Below are 16539 nucleotides of genomic sequence, written 5' to 3' on the forward strand. Positions count from 1 at the left end.
GACCTTTATCCAGTCCTCTAATGTTGCAAAAATGGTCCATAGCAGACTCTCTCTGGTGACTTTGTGTTCTATGCAATCTTTCCCTAACTATCTCACATCTAGAGAAGAATATATCTTTTTAAAATTGACAGGGTGCCCTTGTGGTTGTTTCTTGCAACGTTTAAAAAGGAGCATCAACTGGTGGATATTATGACATGGGAGTAATCAGATTAAGCTAGTGAATACTTAAACCTACAGCTACAAATTTATTGACATTAGTAATAAATAAAACATACATAGTTTGTGATATTAATTATTATCTGTACAAAATCAAGGAGCAATAGGATCCAACATTTCCTGAAATTTGATATTTTAAATCCCACATCTGGCATCTACCAAAACACACTGCTTGTTTCAGCAGAGAAGTACAAGTACCATTCAAGAGAGAAGAAGAAAGAAACTAAAACAAGAAAAAATTGGAATGCTCATTCAGCCACCACATGTTTCTAGGAGCTCTCCACTTCCTCCTCCTACAATTATCTTCTCTTAAACTGATGAAGGATCATTTTCCTGAAATGAGGAAATGGAGAAATTTAGTTTTCCTATATACACACACACACACACACACACACACACTATAAAATTAAAAGCATGACTATACCTAGTGATCTTTTGCAATGGAGGACTGCTTCATAAATTGAGTTCTCATGATCATTAGAATCCCCAATAGGATGGGTTGTAATTGGTTTTGGAGATGATTTCTGCGAACTGCTCAAGCTTCTAACTTGCCAATCTGTCTTATCAATATCATCAACTCTAGTACTTTTCCTTGAGCCTCCTACCTTATGCCTTAATTGGTTGATACAACCAAAAAAGTCTAGCAAGGTTCTCCATGTTGATTTTCTCCATCTTGTAAGGAAGCCATGATGAATTTCCATAGTTCTTGGAGAAACAGTTCTGGAAGAAAATGAAGAACCAAGCATGGTTTGAGAGGGATCCGGGGTATTGCAGGACTCTACTTTGGAAGGGTCAACAAATATAGGCATTACAAGGCCATCAGAGAAAATCTCATCAGCATGAACAAGAACAACAGGTGACTGAGTGATAGAAATATCAAAATCAAAGTTTTGGCATTCTGCCCTTAAATTATCTGAGTTTATCATAGTGGAGTTGAATTCTGCTGAGGTGCCTTCATAGGAACTGTAAACAGATTCTCTTAGAGGCTCCTCAAGGCCATCCAAAGGGGATTTACAATCTGATAACCAACTATATGAAAAACTATCACTGGCTAGAGGCACTGAGGTTTCCATTTTGCAACGATTAATGCAAATAATGATGAATAAAAAAAACACATATACTCTTGAGGATAAACTGATGTTATTGGTAGCTTATAGTGACAAAACAATGGTAACCACAAGGGGAAAGTTTGTCTATTCTATCAAGGTCAAGTAGGGGACAAATGGAACAACATAAATGCAAAACTGTATTGACTTTAAGTAATAAGCTTCTCTTGCTTTCTCATCTTTTGTAGTTATAGTTGTCTGTAATTTCTTCTGGACAGACATACGATAAAAAAAACCAAATAATAGAAAAAAAAGAGCATGATTATTGCCATAAAGTCACCTTGCTTTCTCATCTTTTTAGTTATGGTTAATTGTGAGAAAATAGGAATTTAGGGGAGAAAATGAAATCTTCCTCCGAGTAACTTAATTTGCTTGACAACCTTTTTTATATCAACGGAAAGGATCTGTTTACAAACTTTTTTAAATTATCTTTACAAATTACACTATATTCTTCCGGGAAAACATAGTGTAACTAGTGTTCTTCTGGGAGAACATAATGTAATTTGTAAGAGTTTGTAAACGAAATATTTTGTAAATATAACTTGTCCCTTATATCAATGTAAGTTTCTGTTCTAGACCATCTTATGGCCCCATAGCTTCTAAAAGCAACAACTTAGCACATGTGATAAACCTAAGAGACAAGAAATAAGACACCTACGAGACATCCTCTATACTATTCATAAGAGATAAGCGATAAGATTCCTTATATTATCTCCTAATAATGACTCTTTACAAGGAACATTCTCTATAAAACTTCAGGTATACACACTTTGAACTCCATATTCTTTAGTTATCGCTGCGCACATATCTCATGTCTTTCGCTATCATTATGTATTGTTATTCTTTGTGGCGTGTCTTTTATAGACTCCTATATAGGATATAAATACTAACTTTCGGTTAGACATTCTCGATGATCCACCCGGATCGATCAAGTTTTTATTACAACAAATAATAATAATAAAAGAGCATGATTGTTGCCATTTGTATTTAGAATTTTGACTCATAAAGAGCACGATAAATGCCTTAGTATATGGTGTGAAAACTATTTGAATGATAATATAGAATATCCTAAGTTGAATACATTGTAAAATATTCACGTATAATAATTTTGAAGAAATATCCTAATTATGAGTAATTATATATTTGGACCCTGAAAGATATTACTAGTTGCTTTGGCCCCCAAAGTTATCTATAAAAATTGGGTCCCAAAGTAGTCAAACTGTTATCATGTTCACCTTATCAAAGTAATCAACTTGTTAATAAGTTCATCCTTCTCTCAATCATTTTGTGCAGATAGAAACATCTGAAAAATAAAGCAACAGAAGTAATATCACCAATTGTATATTGAGATTGGTTATATTTATAAATTTTTTTTTACAAATTACATTATGTACTATGGCTAGTAATGCTCAAATAGTATATACTATCCATAGTACATAGTGTAGTTTGTAAACAAAAACTTTATAAATATAACCTTTCTTTTGAATATTTACTTCCTAATATAGAGCACTCGGCAATTTAATTTGAAATTTTTGTGTTCAAATTTCATGAGGAGCACATTAAAGTTGTATTTATGAAAAGATGATGGACTACCGTACTAGGTACCTCAAATTTTGATATTTAAAAATTAAAGACCTTACTGTATTCATGTCTATTTCATTACACACTGATAAGGGGATCTAGAATTTTTGTGCCATAAGTTTCCATCTCAAGAAATTGACGTATGCACTTATAACAGAAATAATTTTGAACTTTATCAAAGCATCAACCCATTCATACAAGAACGCCAAATTTCCCCCACAAAAAGAAAGGATAAAAGAAAACCAGAATGGAAACTTGCAACAAAATAATGAATATAATTTCAATGGAAAAAGTGTTATCTTTTTAAATCATACAACTTATGTCATTTTACTCTTACAAAGAGGTGGGATCCACACTTTTTTTTTTGGTTAACTTTCTGTCCTACTTTATCTATATCTTTCTGTCTTTTAAAATGACATAACTTTACATATTTTAAAATGATACACACTTTTTCCAATTTCAATATATAACAGAATAGATTTATAGAAGCATAAAACAACGGAAACAGGCAGAAAAGGATTATGGTCATTTTAATCCAAACGAGAGGTCTGTCATTTTAATTAAGAAGGGGCTTCAAAACAGTGTCTCATTTCTCGGAGTGTAAGTTAAACTCATGTTGCAGTTTTCCATTGGGTAAAGTTAAACAGAAATCATTACCTCTAATACAGTAGCGACCCAAAAAAAATTATTTATGTTTGCATTTTTAGTAATGGAGTTCGGCGGCAGCGACTCCAATTTTTTTTAAAGAAAGTTTTAAATGCATTAAAAAGCAAAAAGAATATAAACAAGAAATGAAAATTTTAACTTAATATAAAAAAATAATAATCAAGAGTCAACTACTCTATCACAATTTCAGGCAATAATTATTTATTAAGATTTTTATTTTTATAGTAATGCAAAATAATCTTGCACCATTTTTATTATTATTTTGATATTAAATATAATGAGGTAGGATCCTTTAACACCGGTGTCAAATTTGAAGTTTGACACCTTATCTAAGAGTCGTTAGATAAAAAAAGATCAATGGTGTCACATGCTTGCAAATCAGAGTCGTTGATCTTTTTTGATCTAACGGCTCTTAGATGAGGTGTCAAACTTCAAATTTGACACCGGTGTCAAAAGATCCTGCCTCAAATATAATTATATATCACAAGTAAAAAATAATAAGGATCAAACTCATAATCTAATAATCACAAAGAGTCAGAGACTATGATAAACAATCATCTAAGCTAAAATTTAAAAATATTAAGAAAATGTCATTTTAAAAATTTTATATATAATTTTAATAATATCTGTGAACTGTAGAAATCTAGGCAGCACGAATACAGTGAGCTATTGTCTTTTGAATGAATTGAGATTTGATTTCCTATGTTGGAAGCTATCTGCCGCATGCTATCCAATTCTTCATCTTCTCAAAGCTGGCCACTGCCTAATGCAGTAGACTGAAATTCAAGATCAGTTTTTAGTACCAACTCGGTGCATCTGTGTCTGCATTTCCCCACACTTGCAATAGTGTGCGTCCGCTGATGCCTCTAAATACAACAATGCTAAGATCCCATGAAGCACAAGTTAAGCAAAACTCTATTCCATCATATAAAATAGGGGAAAATGTTTGTGCTTTGATGCAGAATTTTTTTTTTCTGTTACACTTACATAAAAACGAGTGGGTTCCGTTATAAAGAGAGAAAGAATAAAAGATTAATGAGACTTACTCACTTACAAGTGTGACAAAAAAAAAAAATTATTCATCAAAAGTAGAAATATTAAACCCATAAAATAAACTAAAAATTAGAAAAAAGAACCAATGAAACCCTGCTGTGTTAAATTAAATTCTTCCATAGAAAGTAAAAAAAACTCAGTTGGTATTATTTCAAGCTGAGACTTTGCATGGAGAATGGGATAACAATTTTCATTTGAAGGTTCCCTTTTGGGAGAAAGCAAAAATGAATGGTCACGGGGAATATAGTTTAAAATGAATGGTCACGGGGAATATAGTTTAGCATAGCAAGGGTTCATTGGTTCCAAAATATTCAACTTGCTTGCTAACAGTTATGCAAGTATGCGCGACAACAAGTAATATAGGGCTTTTGTGAGTCCCAGTTATCGTTCTCACAAGGATCTTTGGCGTTTTTTTTTTTTTTTTGGTACATTACCAGGAGGTATTCCCATTCAACCTTCTCCGGACACCATGCCCTCGGGGTACGGCCCGTTTGGGCTAGCCCCTCATTGTAACAATGGGTGCACTAAGCTTCGCAACCGGAGAAAGGACGAGACTAATCCCCCAACCGAAGATTTTTGACTTATCCTCTGGCCCCCAAAGATTTTTCAAGAAACTGCTTGAGGCAGGGTTTGATCCCTGCACCAAGCAATTCCTTGAGAGCTCAGCTGCCAACTGAGCTACCCTTGGGGGTTATCTTTAGCGTTTTTTACTTTGAATAAATGTGTAATTGCTAATCAGAACAAAAATAAAATAAAATCAAATCAAATTAAATGACTGCTATTCTAAATCAAGTGTAAGAAAAATATTTTTTGTGAGGATTTTCTTTTTAAAATAGAACTTTAGTTGGTGAAGGAATTTTTAACTACTGACTGAAAAATTAATTAACTAAAAGACTTGTAAATTTTTTATATGATTTTCTCTTAACTTTTAAAACAGAAAATTAAATTCTGATTTGGGCGAAAATACAAAAGAACAACAAAGATTGGTTTTGAAAACAGAATTTGAAAACAAGTTGGGTGTCAATTTCCCCTTCATTCATTTGCCATTAGGATGCTTTGACAGAAAATAGATATTGCTTCCAGCGTAACGAAAATACTAAAATAACCATTGTTTCCCAACAACAGTTTTCTTCCAATAACAACAAATGACATATCTCTATGTCACTGTTATCACAAGACCTTGAAGCACCATTTTCTTAAGTTACATGAGGGTAACTTCATCCCTGGAGCCATACCCATTGAGAGAGATCTCCCTCAACTTTCCATGTGCTTACAGTGGGGTCTAATGTGGATTATTTCTCAATAATTCCACACCACTAGGAGTAGCCTATGTGTGGTCATCACATAATAACTCAGCGTAACAAATACACAGTAAACAAACTGGAAAACAACACTTTAAACTTTAAAACATCAACCAATAACAAATGAGCTCTAGGTACTCTTTCAACCCAACTCTTGGAAGGTTTAGCTCATACCCATAAGGGTTGAGCTACAAAAAAAATAGCAAACGAAATGAAAATTACAAAGAAAATAAAGTGCAGAAAAATTAAATCACAGCCCGAGTCCTATTCACCAGAATAGCCTCGGTACTGTGCTGATAGGTTCTAATCAAAACAAAGTAGCATCTATTTACAATACCAGAAACGTAAAAATAAAACTAAAGAAAAATGGAAAAGAGAAATGAAAAAGAAGAAGAAGCCGCCGACCCTAGATGAGAGGTCCTTTGCTCCTTTTATATCAGCTCCTCTGCATGCATCAATTATGTGAGCTCATCTGCCTCGTCCACGTGTCTCTTCTCTCATGCTTAGATTACCCAACGAATCTGTACTTTCTCACTCCACAATCGCTCCGCACCTTGCAACAATCCGTAATCGCATAACAACCTCAAGCTAAAGATTCTGTATTTTCTCCTTTTCTATTTTTTTTCAATGATGTGGCTGGTTGGTTGATCTATATGGGTGAGAATTAGCACACCAAAAGGTTTTGTGGCTCAATGCTTTTACACACTCAGAGACAAGTGAGGTTGGGTGACTCAATAAATCAAAGATTAAGAATGGCTAGGGTTTGGTTGAGCTTGATTTGGAGTGAATTTAGTTTATTATGATCACTGCTATTTCTTTTACTCATCCTTGATTTTCATTTACATTTCTACCCTTGCATTGGGTAACTGACGTGGGCTGATTTTTGTATGCCATGCTCTATGTGTTGGCTTCTTTTGGACTTGGGCTTTTGGGCTTTCAATATTCTGCAATAACAACCAAATACAAGTCTCACAGCCCAATTTAAATCAAAACACACCAGAAATGATGCATAAATAGCAGTGAATAATTCTTCTGATAAAGAGTTATCAGTCACCATGAAGATTGAACACAACATTCATTTCTTCTTGATTTTTCTCTTATGCATTGTTTGATGTCTACCAAAACACGAGGAGTATAAAAGAACAATGGGAGAAACAAGAGGTAGATGCATGACAGAAGATGCTACAAGCAAGAAATTTCTGGTTAGTCATTTTAATAATCATAAAATGATTGATGGTAGATCTGTCATGGAACAAATACATGAAATTGAACGAATTTTGAATAATTTCAAGCAACGTAACATGCATATGGAGGAAAGCACTATGTTTTCTCTATTATAGACAAACTTCCAAAGGCATATAGCCAAGTTTATAAAGTGTTAGAAATATATAAAACAATTAATATAGATTCACCCAACAATTTAAGCTTTTGGGTTAAATTGATTCTTTATATAAAAAAATTTCAGACACATTAGACTAAAATATTTTATTACAAACAGAGCGATATCTGTTATTAATATAAGGTCAGAACAAAATCATGCAAATCCTTTGATGAAACGATTAACAAGGGATTTGGTGTGGAAAACATAAAAAATGACAAGACTAAATCCGTATCTTAAATGATCATCAATGGTCGAATCCTGTCTTACATTGAGTAACATAAAGTATTAGGAGGCGTTTGGTAGAGAAGAAATTCTTTTTTACTAAAGAAATGTGTAATTACTAGGAATATGATGGGAAATGAAGTTTGGTAAGAAAATAAAAAAAAAAAGTTGTTTGGTTGGCCAAAATTTTACCGGAAAAATTTAGTAGAATTTTATCAGTCTATGTTTGGTTGAAGGTAAAATATAGGTGAAAAAATATGGTTAAATTACCTCAACAACCCTTGACTAAAATAAAATGGGAAAATATGGTTTTAGTTTGTTGTAGTTTTCCCAAACATCAGGGTCATTTTGATCTCCTTGCTTACAATTCTTTTTGGATTTCTCCATCTATCAGCAAATACCACCTTGTAGGTGGTATATTCAACAGTGTTTTTTACACACAAAAAGCAAATACTAGGCAAATGAGTTCCCTAGCAAAAAATTTTAAAACATGATACCAAACATGGACATCCAAAAGTACCACTTCTATTTGCCTAGCTATTCTTAACAAAATCTTCTACCAAACACACTCTTAGGTACTGTTTGGTTGAGTTTTTCGTATAAGTTCCCTATGCAAATAAAAGTGTCAAACTAAGACAACCATGTTTGGTAGACTGTTTTTCTTAAGTTCCCCATCTAATATATTTGCATAGCATTCTTCATCTGGTCGCAGAAAGCAAGCTATTGTCACTGTTAGGAAAGACAAATTGGAGGTGGTTTTTCATCGATAGCCAGCTAAATGGAAAAAGTGCAATCGAAGTCAGACCATAATACCCTTAATTTCATGTGGGCCATCCTATGAGAGCAAGGTTCTATTTCTGAGTTGAGTTGATCTTCCGTTCGCCGCTGTCGCGATTCTCTACTCCACTGGCAGGCTCGACAATGATGGCGGTGGAGGTATGTTATCGTTGCTGCCAAAAATCCAATCTTTTTGCTGTTTAGAAAAATGGGTTTTCCATAATCTTCACTCCTCTATCTGTCTCTTCTTCAATGGTTCCTTTTGGAGGTTGTTTGATTTATAGAAGAACAAAGAACCCGTTGCATTGCTTATGGTTTCAAAATCCTTAAAATTCTTGAGATATTGTCATTGTGAATGGAAAAGTATAAGAAGGCTGCAAGTGCTATTCTGACTCCCAAAGTGGGGAATGGTTTGACATATGAGCTTAAACGGGCAGGGTTTTGGGTTCAAACTGTTTTGGATAAGCCACAAGCTGCTGATGTTGCATTACAAAGTCACATGGTGGATATCATGGATCATAGACGGGTTGAGTGTATTGTCCTTGTATCAGATGATTATGATTTCGATGATGTAATCAATGAAGCAAATCTATGATGTCTCAAGACAGTTGTCATTGGGAATATTTACGTAATTGTCACTCATTTCCCTATCTATATTTTACCTCAAACCAAACATATACTTTGTAAATCTTACTTAATTAGCCCAGTAAATTTTTTTACAACCAAACAACTTTTTTTACATTTTCCTACCAAACTCATTTTCCAACCATTTCCCTATTAATTACATTTTCCTAGTATTCAAAAAATTTCTCCTCAACCAATTGCCCCTTAAGTTTAACCAGAAAAGAACATGATTAGAGTGATTTAAAGTACTTATAAAATTATATGTATATATCTCAAGGTAAAAAGTACTTGGTATTATAAGTAAATAAAAGGGGAACATTGAACATTGCTCTTAATTGATATATATCATATATATATTTGCTACATTGATTATTATGGGACGTTTTTTGATCGAATCTATCCTATCTTGCACCGATATCGCTACAGGACACGACACGCTGATACGTTAATTTTAAAAAATATCATATTTTGATATGTTAGAACACATTTTGATATTAAATAATATTTTTAACATTGTATAATATAATTTATATTTAATACATATAACAGCTCATAATAAGTTATATAACCAATCAAATATTCAAATTTCATAACATAAATATAAAATAAAAATAATTTTTCGTACTTTGTTAATTTTTCATGTCAAATTCCATAACAGAAAAAAATTGATTTATTTGTTTAGTTAATAAAATAAAATTTAGACCTAAAAAAACGTATTGGATGAGTGTCGGAACGTTGATCGCGTGTCGAAAAAAGTTGACCGCATATTAGAAACGTATGTCGGAACATAGACCACATGTCCTAAAATATTGACTGCATGACGAATGCATATCGAACAAGTATCGAACACTGACACGTGTCCACATGCATTTTTTCAAAGAAAATTACGTGTAGGTGCTTTCTAGATTCTACCTATATGGGTATGAAATGAGGCCACTATTTTGGAGTTAAAAGGACTCGATTATTAAAGTGCTAATGAAAAAGAATACAGGACACAAGGTGACATTAAAAGCGTTACATTGATTAAATATGATTATCAATGCCAATGGTACTACATATTATGTGTAAGTAATGCACACTAGTTCATTCCGATTAAAAGGTTTTGCGATCTTATTTTAAGGTATAGAATTTTAAGTCTCATATTGGTTATACGAGTGATTAATATGAAATTTATATGGACTTTGAGTTTTCTTACCTCTTAAGTTAACTTTTGGGATGAGATTCTCGCGAGATTTGTTTCAATTAGTACCAGAACCGTTAGCATTACAATATTCGCCCAAAGCTAGTAAAATACTAGCGCAAACTGTGTAGAGGTATCAAAACAACACGAGGCTAATAAAATACTAGTGCAAACTATAGGGATCATTACGACACGAATTTTTTTGAGTTGATACGACACAATACGAATAACACGTAAAATACGGCAAAAAACCAAAAAAAATGAGTTGAAATTAAAAAAAATTAATAAAAAAATATGGTTTGACACAAATTTGACATGCAACATGACATAGATATTTTATAAATTATTTTTTCCGACACTAATTGTTTTGCGTGTCAACCCAAATATAAATTTTCGTGTCATACTAAAAATTGACTCACATGTTATAATCTATTTTGACATCTCTAGCGCAAAGCCAGCCGCAACAACTCAGAACCTAAAATCTTGCTTAAGAAAATAGACTCCTCGGCACTCGAACCAACCAGGACTGATTATATGAGTCAAAGTTTTTTACTATGTCTATGCACTCCAATAATGTTACAAAGTTTTTCAAAATTCGCTGACTCTCAAAGATGGTAATCATAAGGCAGAGAGGCATCGGGTGGGCAATAAAAGTAAAAATTCAAATGTAAATGATAGAAGTCTCGTATCAAGAAGAATGGGCTAAATATAATAGATATAAGTGAAGGGGTAGAATATATTTATGGAAAAAATGTTTCTGCAATTACTGCAGATAAGTTATCTGCATTTATTCTCCAAATGACATCGTTTTGGTATTGAAATTTTAAAAAATTATAAATATAAAGACTATTATAACTCTGAAATAAATTAAAATTACAAAAGTATCATGATTTCTGCCCAAAACGACGTCGTATTGGGCTTACTGCAAATAACTTATTTGCAGTGACTGCAGAAAAAACGAACCCTATATTTATTATCATAAAAATTTATTACTCTTACAATCAATCTAATTATCATTGATTTTTATTAATTTAATGGTTATAATTTATTAAAAATTAAAAATTAATTAATAAGAAAGATCTAATAATTTTTCAATAAATTATAACTGTTAGATTGTATTAGATTAGTTGTAAGGATGATAAATTTTTGTGGTGGTAAGTATATCCTTCCTATAAATAAATTTATCACTTAGACCTATTATAATTAGGGTTTGATGTTTGTCATTTTAAATGACATAAGTTATGTTATTTTAGGACAGAGATAGACAAAAAAAAAATGAAAATCATGAGAGAGAGAAAGTGGGTGATTTTTTTTAATTTAAAATTTAAATAAAAAAATTATTTTGTGTCTGTCTCTCTTTTAAAATGACATAACTTTATGTCATTTAAAATGACAAACACTTTTCCCTTATTAATATAATATTTAAAGTTTTGGGTTAAATTGAAGTACCATATCTCTTTGTCGTGAGTTTTTCACTTAGACCCATTATTCCCCTCTCAGTTTTGTTGGCTTCTTGGCAAAACACGGAGCTATTGGTGACGATTTGGGAAGGAGGGACACGAAGGTGTCATGGTTTGTACAGTCTTAATTTTCTAAATATATGCTTAGGTCTTTTAAAAAATAAAAGTTTCTCTGTTTTAAATTTAGATAACCTTGACTCCAACATAAATTTTGCAACTAGATGTTAGAAAAATTTACATGTACAATATTAATTAATATTTTTGTATTTTTTAAATTAATGAGTTAATGAATATTTGAATTTAATTTATTATGATAAACTCTTTTGTGATCATGATGAGTTGAACCTTTAGCATCTATGGGTATCAGGCCTAGTTGGGCAGCACAATATAGGTATTAATGTCTGATTGAATTTCTATGATGGGTGAATCTACAAGACGCATTGTTGATTAACATTTTGCTAAGTCCTCTCTCTAATCTATATATACTAGAACTATACCCTCAGAAACATCATGCTCCAGTCGCAAGAAGACTGTCATTTTCAAAATAAGCAATAGAGAGAAAGATCCTAGCAAGAAAAACATTTCAGAATTTGTTCAGTAGATCAGATGACCCAAACAGATAGTTCTTATTCTCTAATAATATTATTATGTGGTGTTGTTTTATATATCATATGAACCTATTGAGGTATCATGTAGAAAAATTCTTACAAATCAAATATTTAAGGATGGATAATTTTACCACAGTTGAAGTTTTTTAATAGATAAAATACAAACGAAGTGCTGAACTCTGAAAAATCTGCAAAGAATCTAACTCTATTTGGATATTATTTTGAATTACCCCTGATAGAGGATCTTAGAGGGGCATAATTAGCAATAAGCATGTTCCACAAATGACGGTGGATCTGAAGAAGAATCATTGATTCAGATTGCAGTTTTTGGCCAGGGAATCTGGGGATCTGGGGCCAGGACACAGGAGAGATACTATTCTATATACGAGGTTGAAGCTGTACGGTACCAAGTACAGTGTATTTCTTTGAAATCTGAATTGAATAGCTAGCAGTAGCACGCATGGTTTGATTTGATCATTCTTTTTTTTTTTTTCTTTTTTTTTTTAAGATTTGATTATTTTATTTGTGCTCGTGACTTCCTCCCTAAGAAATCTGAATTTCACCAGCTGTTATTACTTAACCAACCTATCAATTTGTGGTTATCCCTTGACCATATTTAAATGAAGGAACCCCATTAAGCAAGACCCAAAAGTCTTGGGGCATCACATCCATGTCAATTTGCCCTTTTTTATTTTATTTTATTTAGGCTTCAAATATCACCCTTTGAAGGAGATGCACAAATAAAGAAACTTTTTGAATTTATAATTTTTTTTATTTTTCCCCTTTAAGTCTCTGTGTGCTGGTATATTCCAGATTTTGAAAATGATCAATTTAAATTAAAACCCAAACTAACAATCAGCACATTGTATGTCAAGGAAACCAACAATACTTTGATGATCCAAAACAAAAACAAAACATCTATTATTTCATATTTTTATTCACTCTTTTGTACCAGCTTGTCAAACAAATGATAAGAAAAGAATATATTATTATACAATAAAAATAATTAAAAGTGATAGTGGAAATTCAATACATGTAATGCCATTGATAAATAAGAAAACACTGAGAAAAAATGTAGTAAGCAAAGCAGAAATTAAAAAAGTATAAACAACAACAAACAAGTAAATAAAATATAACAACATTAAAAAGGAATGTCATTTTCAGTTACCCCCCAATTTCCTATCCTAGACAAAAAGTGCAACGTCCACAAGTTTTGGATCAATACTCACAAAAATTCCTATCCAAGATCTAGTCTAGTTGGTAATTTCAACAAGTTTGAATCCCTCTTGTGAGTTTCCTCTTAAATTCTCCATAATAAGCCCAATGAGACTTTTCCAAAAAATAATATATCCCTTTGCATTAGGCATTCTTAACAATAGTGTAAATTTAATACAGTGTAAAGTGTTTTAATTTACAAACGTCTTCTCAGTGGATAATCATATTTTTCATACAAATTTGCAACAAGCATTATTTTTTATAAATACAAACTAACATGCCCGCAATTATATTTATAACTTCTTTTATGAGCATACCTAATATGTTTCTTGATTATTAATTAAATATTAGTCTGTCAATTTTCTGACACCGCAGTGATTCGCATTCATGGTTTTCCAAAAATATCTTGGACCCTACCAATTTAGTACCCTGTAACGCAACCTACTCTAATACCCTGTGAGGCTGTAACCTCGGCCATGAGAACCGTTGAAAGAGTAGGGACCACAAGGCCAGCAAAGCAACTTTGTTCAAAAAGACAAAAACATTGGACCAAACCCAAACCCAAATCATATGTATGTATCATGTATGTATGTATGTGTTACAGCCACACCTTTTCTTTACTTAACAGGTTGGTTTTGCTGTTAGTTAATGACTTCACTTGATGTTATTTTGGGAACAGTGACTAAAGTGTCACTGTTGGTCAAAAAAATTATCAGACTGTCACGTCAACAGTAAATTTTACCAAAATGTCACGTGTTATATTTTGCTACACTATGTAGCGAAATATGTGTGCAAATAATTCGCTACACAGTGTAGCGAAATATGCCACGTCAGATTGCTCAGAACCAAAAATGCCATATGTCAAATTGAAGAAATTCGCTACATAGGATAGCGAATTTCTATAATTTTGACACGTGACATTTTTGGTTCTGACGTGGCATATTTCGCTACACTGTGTAACGAATTATTTGCACAGATATTTCGCTACACAGTGTAGCGAAATATGACACGTGGCATTTTAGCAAAATTTACTGTTGACATGGCAGTCTGGTAATTTTTTTGACAACAGTGGTAAAATGGTCACTGTTCCGTTATTTTGTAACTATTTATGTGCGCTGTAACGTACGTTCAAGCCTAAACTCAAAAACATTCAAACTCTCCTAGAATAACAACGTAAGTACCACAAAGAGAAGAACAGTGAAGAGAGATAGAGAGATAGAGAGACCGAAAGGGGGGTTTTAGATCCCTCCAACAGATCAAATCAAAAAAATCCCCGTCTATGGGGTTGTTCGTTTTTGTGAACAACCCAACAACCCCATTTGAGTAAGAAGGGATTCCTTGGTTTGGATTTGCTTGCATTGCAGAATCAGATAACCCCCCCAATCATTATATTCCATCTATCTCTTCTCATTGTTCTTTTTTGTGCTGTTATTCTCATTGTGTTTGGTTTGTCTTCTGTTGTTGGCACAATCAAGCCATGGAGGGTGAGAAAAAGTACATCACCTCTGAGGAGCTGAAGGAACACAACAAGGAAGGGGATTTATGGATCTCCATTCAGGGTAAGGTGTATAATGTCACAGATTGGGTTAAGGAACACCCTGGTGGTGATGTTCCTATACTGAACCTTGCTGGCCAGGATGTCACAGATGCATTCATAGCCTACCATCCTGGCACAGCATGGAAATTTCTTGACAAGCTCTACACTGGGTATTACCTGAGGGATTTCAACGTCTCTGAGGTGTCCAGGGATTATAGGAAGATGGCATCTGAGTTTTCAAAAATGGGTCTTTTTGACATGAAAGAGCATGTTGCTTCTTGTGCCCTTACCTCTGTTGCTGTCATGTTCCTCATTGTTCTTTATGGGGTCCTTAGATGCGCAAGTGTGTGGGCACATTTGGGCTCTAGCATGCTGTTGGGTTTGCTTTGGATGCAAAGTGCTTATGTGGGTCATGATTCTGGTCACTATGTGGTTATGACAAATCGTGGGTTCAACAAATTTGCACAGATAATTTCTGGGAATTGCTTGACTGGGATAAGCATTGCATGGTGGAAATGGACTCACAATGCTCACCACATTGCTTGCAATAGCCTTGACCATGATCCTGATCTGCAACACATGCCAGTTTTTGCTGTGTCTTCCCGTTTCTTCAATTCAATCACATCTCATTTCTATGGAAGGCAGTTAAAGTTTGATTCTTTTGCCAGGTTCTTGATCAGTTACCAGCACTGGACATTTTACCCAGTCATGTGCGTTGCAAGGGTCAATTTGTACGTTCAGACATTCCTGCTTTTGTTTTCAAAGCGTAGAGTCCCAGATAGAGCTTTGAACATAATGGGAATTCTTGTGTTTTGGACTTGGTTCCCCCTTCTTGTTTCTTCCCTCCCAAATTGGCCAGAAAGGATTATGTTTGTGCTTGTTAGCTTTGCTGTTTGTTCCATTCAACACATTCAATTCTGTTTGAATCATTTTGCTGCAAATGTATATGTGGGGCCACCAAATGGCAATGACTGGTTTGAGAAGCAAACTGGTGGGACATTGGATATCTCTTGCTCCTCTTGGATGGATTGGTTCTTTGGTGGTTTGCAGTTCCAGCTTGAGCACCATTTGTTCCCAAGGCTTCCAAGGTGCCAATTGAGGAAGATTTCCCCAATGGTGAGAGACCTATGCAAGAAGCATAACTTGCCTTATAGGAGTTTGTCATTTTGGGAGGCCAATCAATGGACAATTAGGACCCTCAGGACTGCTGCCCTACAAGCCAGGGACCTGACTAACCCTGCCCCCAAGAATCTGTTGTGGGAAGCTGTTAATACTCATGGCTGAGGGATATGAATTTTTGGATTTTAGAAGAATGTCAAGAAGGTCTTTTTTCCTTTATTCTTTAAAAAAAAAAAAAAAAAATCTTATTGTCATTATATTAGCCCCCCACATTTCTATATTGGGCCTTAAATTTAACTTTTTAATAGGTGTGGTGTAGAAACGATGATCTATATATTACAGTTCATGTGCTTTGCATCAATACAAAATTCAGATTATATTTGCTTTTTTTCTCTCTTCATTTCCTTATTGTTACATTGCATAGGTTGTGTTATGGACCACTTATGTAGTATTCACTTTCTATCCCCACTACAAGGAGCATCTCATTCCATCA

General features: G+C 33.5%; 2 protein-coding genes across 2 annotated transcripts; one reads left to right on the plus strand and one right to left on the minus strand.

Annotated features, from left to right (window-relative positions):
* Window positions 1-303: 303 nt before the first annotated feature.
* Window positions 304-1289, minus strand: LOC133285574 (probable membrane-associated kinase regulator 6). The gene is made up of 2 exons (XM_061482824.1): window positions 641-1289; window positions 304-549 (listed from the first exon to the last, which is right to left on the minus strand). Exons 1-2 carry the CDS (start codon window positions 1287-1289, stop codon window positions 542-544), a joined length of 657 nt encoding a protein of 218 aa, XP_061338808.1. The 3' UTR covers window positions 304-541.
* Window positions 1290-14856: 13567 nt separating this feature from the next.
* LOC133285582 (delta(8)-fatty-acid desaturase 2-like) lies at window positions 14857-16272 on the plus strand. The gene has a single exon (XM_061482836.1). The coding sequence runs from the start codon at window positions 14868-14870 to the stop codon at window positions 16209-16211; it is 1344 nt and encodes a 447-aa protein (XP_061338820.1). The 5' UTR covers window positions 14857-14867; the 3' UTR covers window positions 16212-16272.
* The last annotated feature ends 267 nt before the right edge of the window (window positions 16273-16539 follow it).

Source organism: Gastrolobium bilobum, unplaced genomic scaffold (assembly GCF_033153095.1).
Source record: "Gastrolobium bilobum isolate Gb01-03AN ecotype WA unplaced genomic scaffold, APGP_CSIRO_Gbil_v1 utg12463, whole genome shotgun sequence".
NCBI lineage: Eukaryota > Viridiplantae > Streptophyta > Magnoliopsida > Fabales > Fabaceae > Gastrolobium > Gastrolobium bilobum.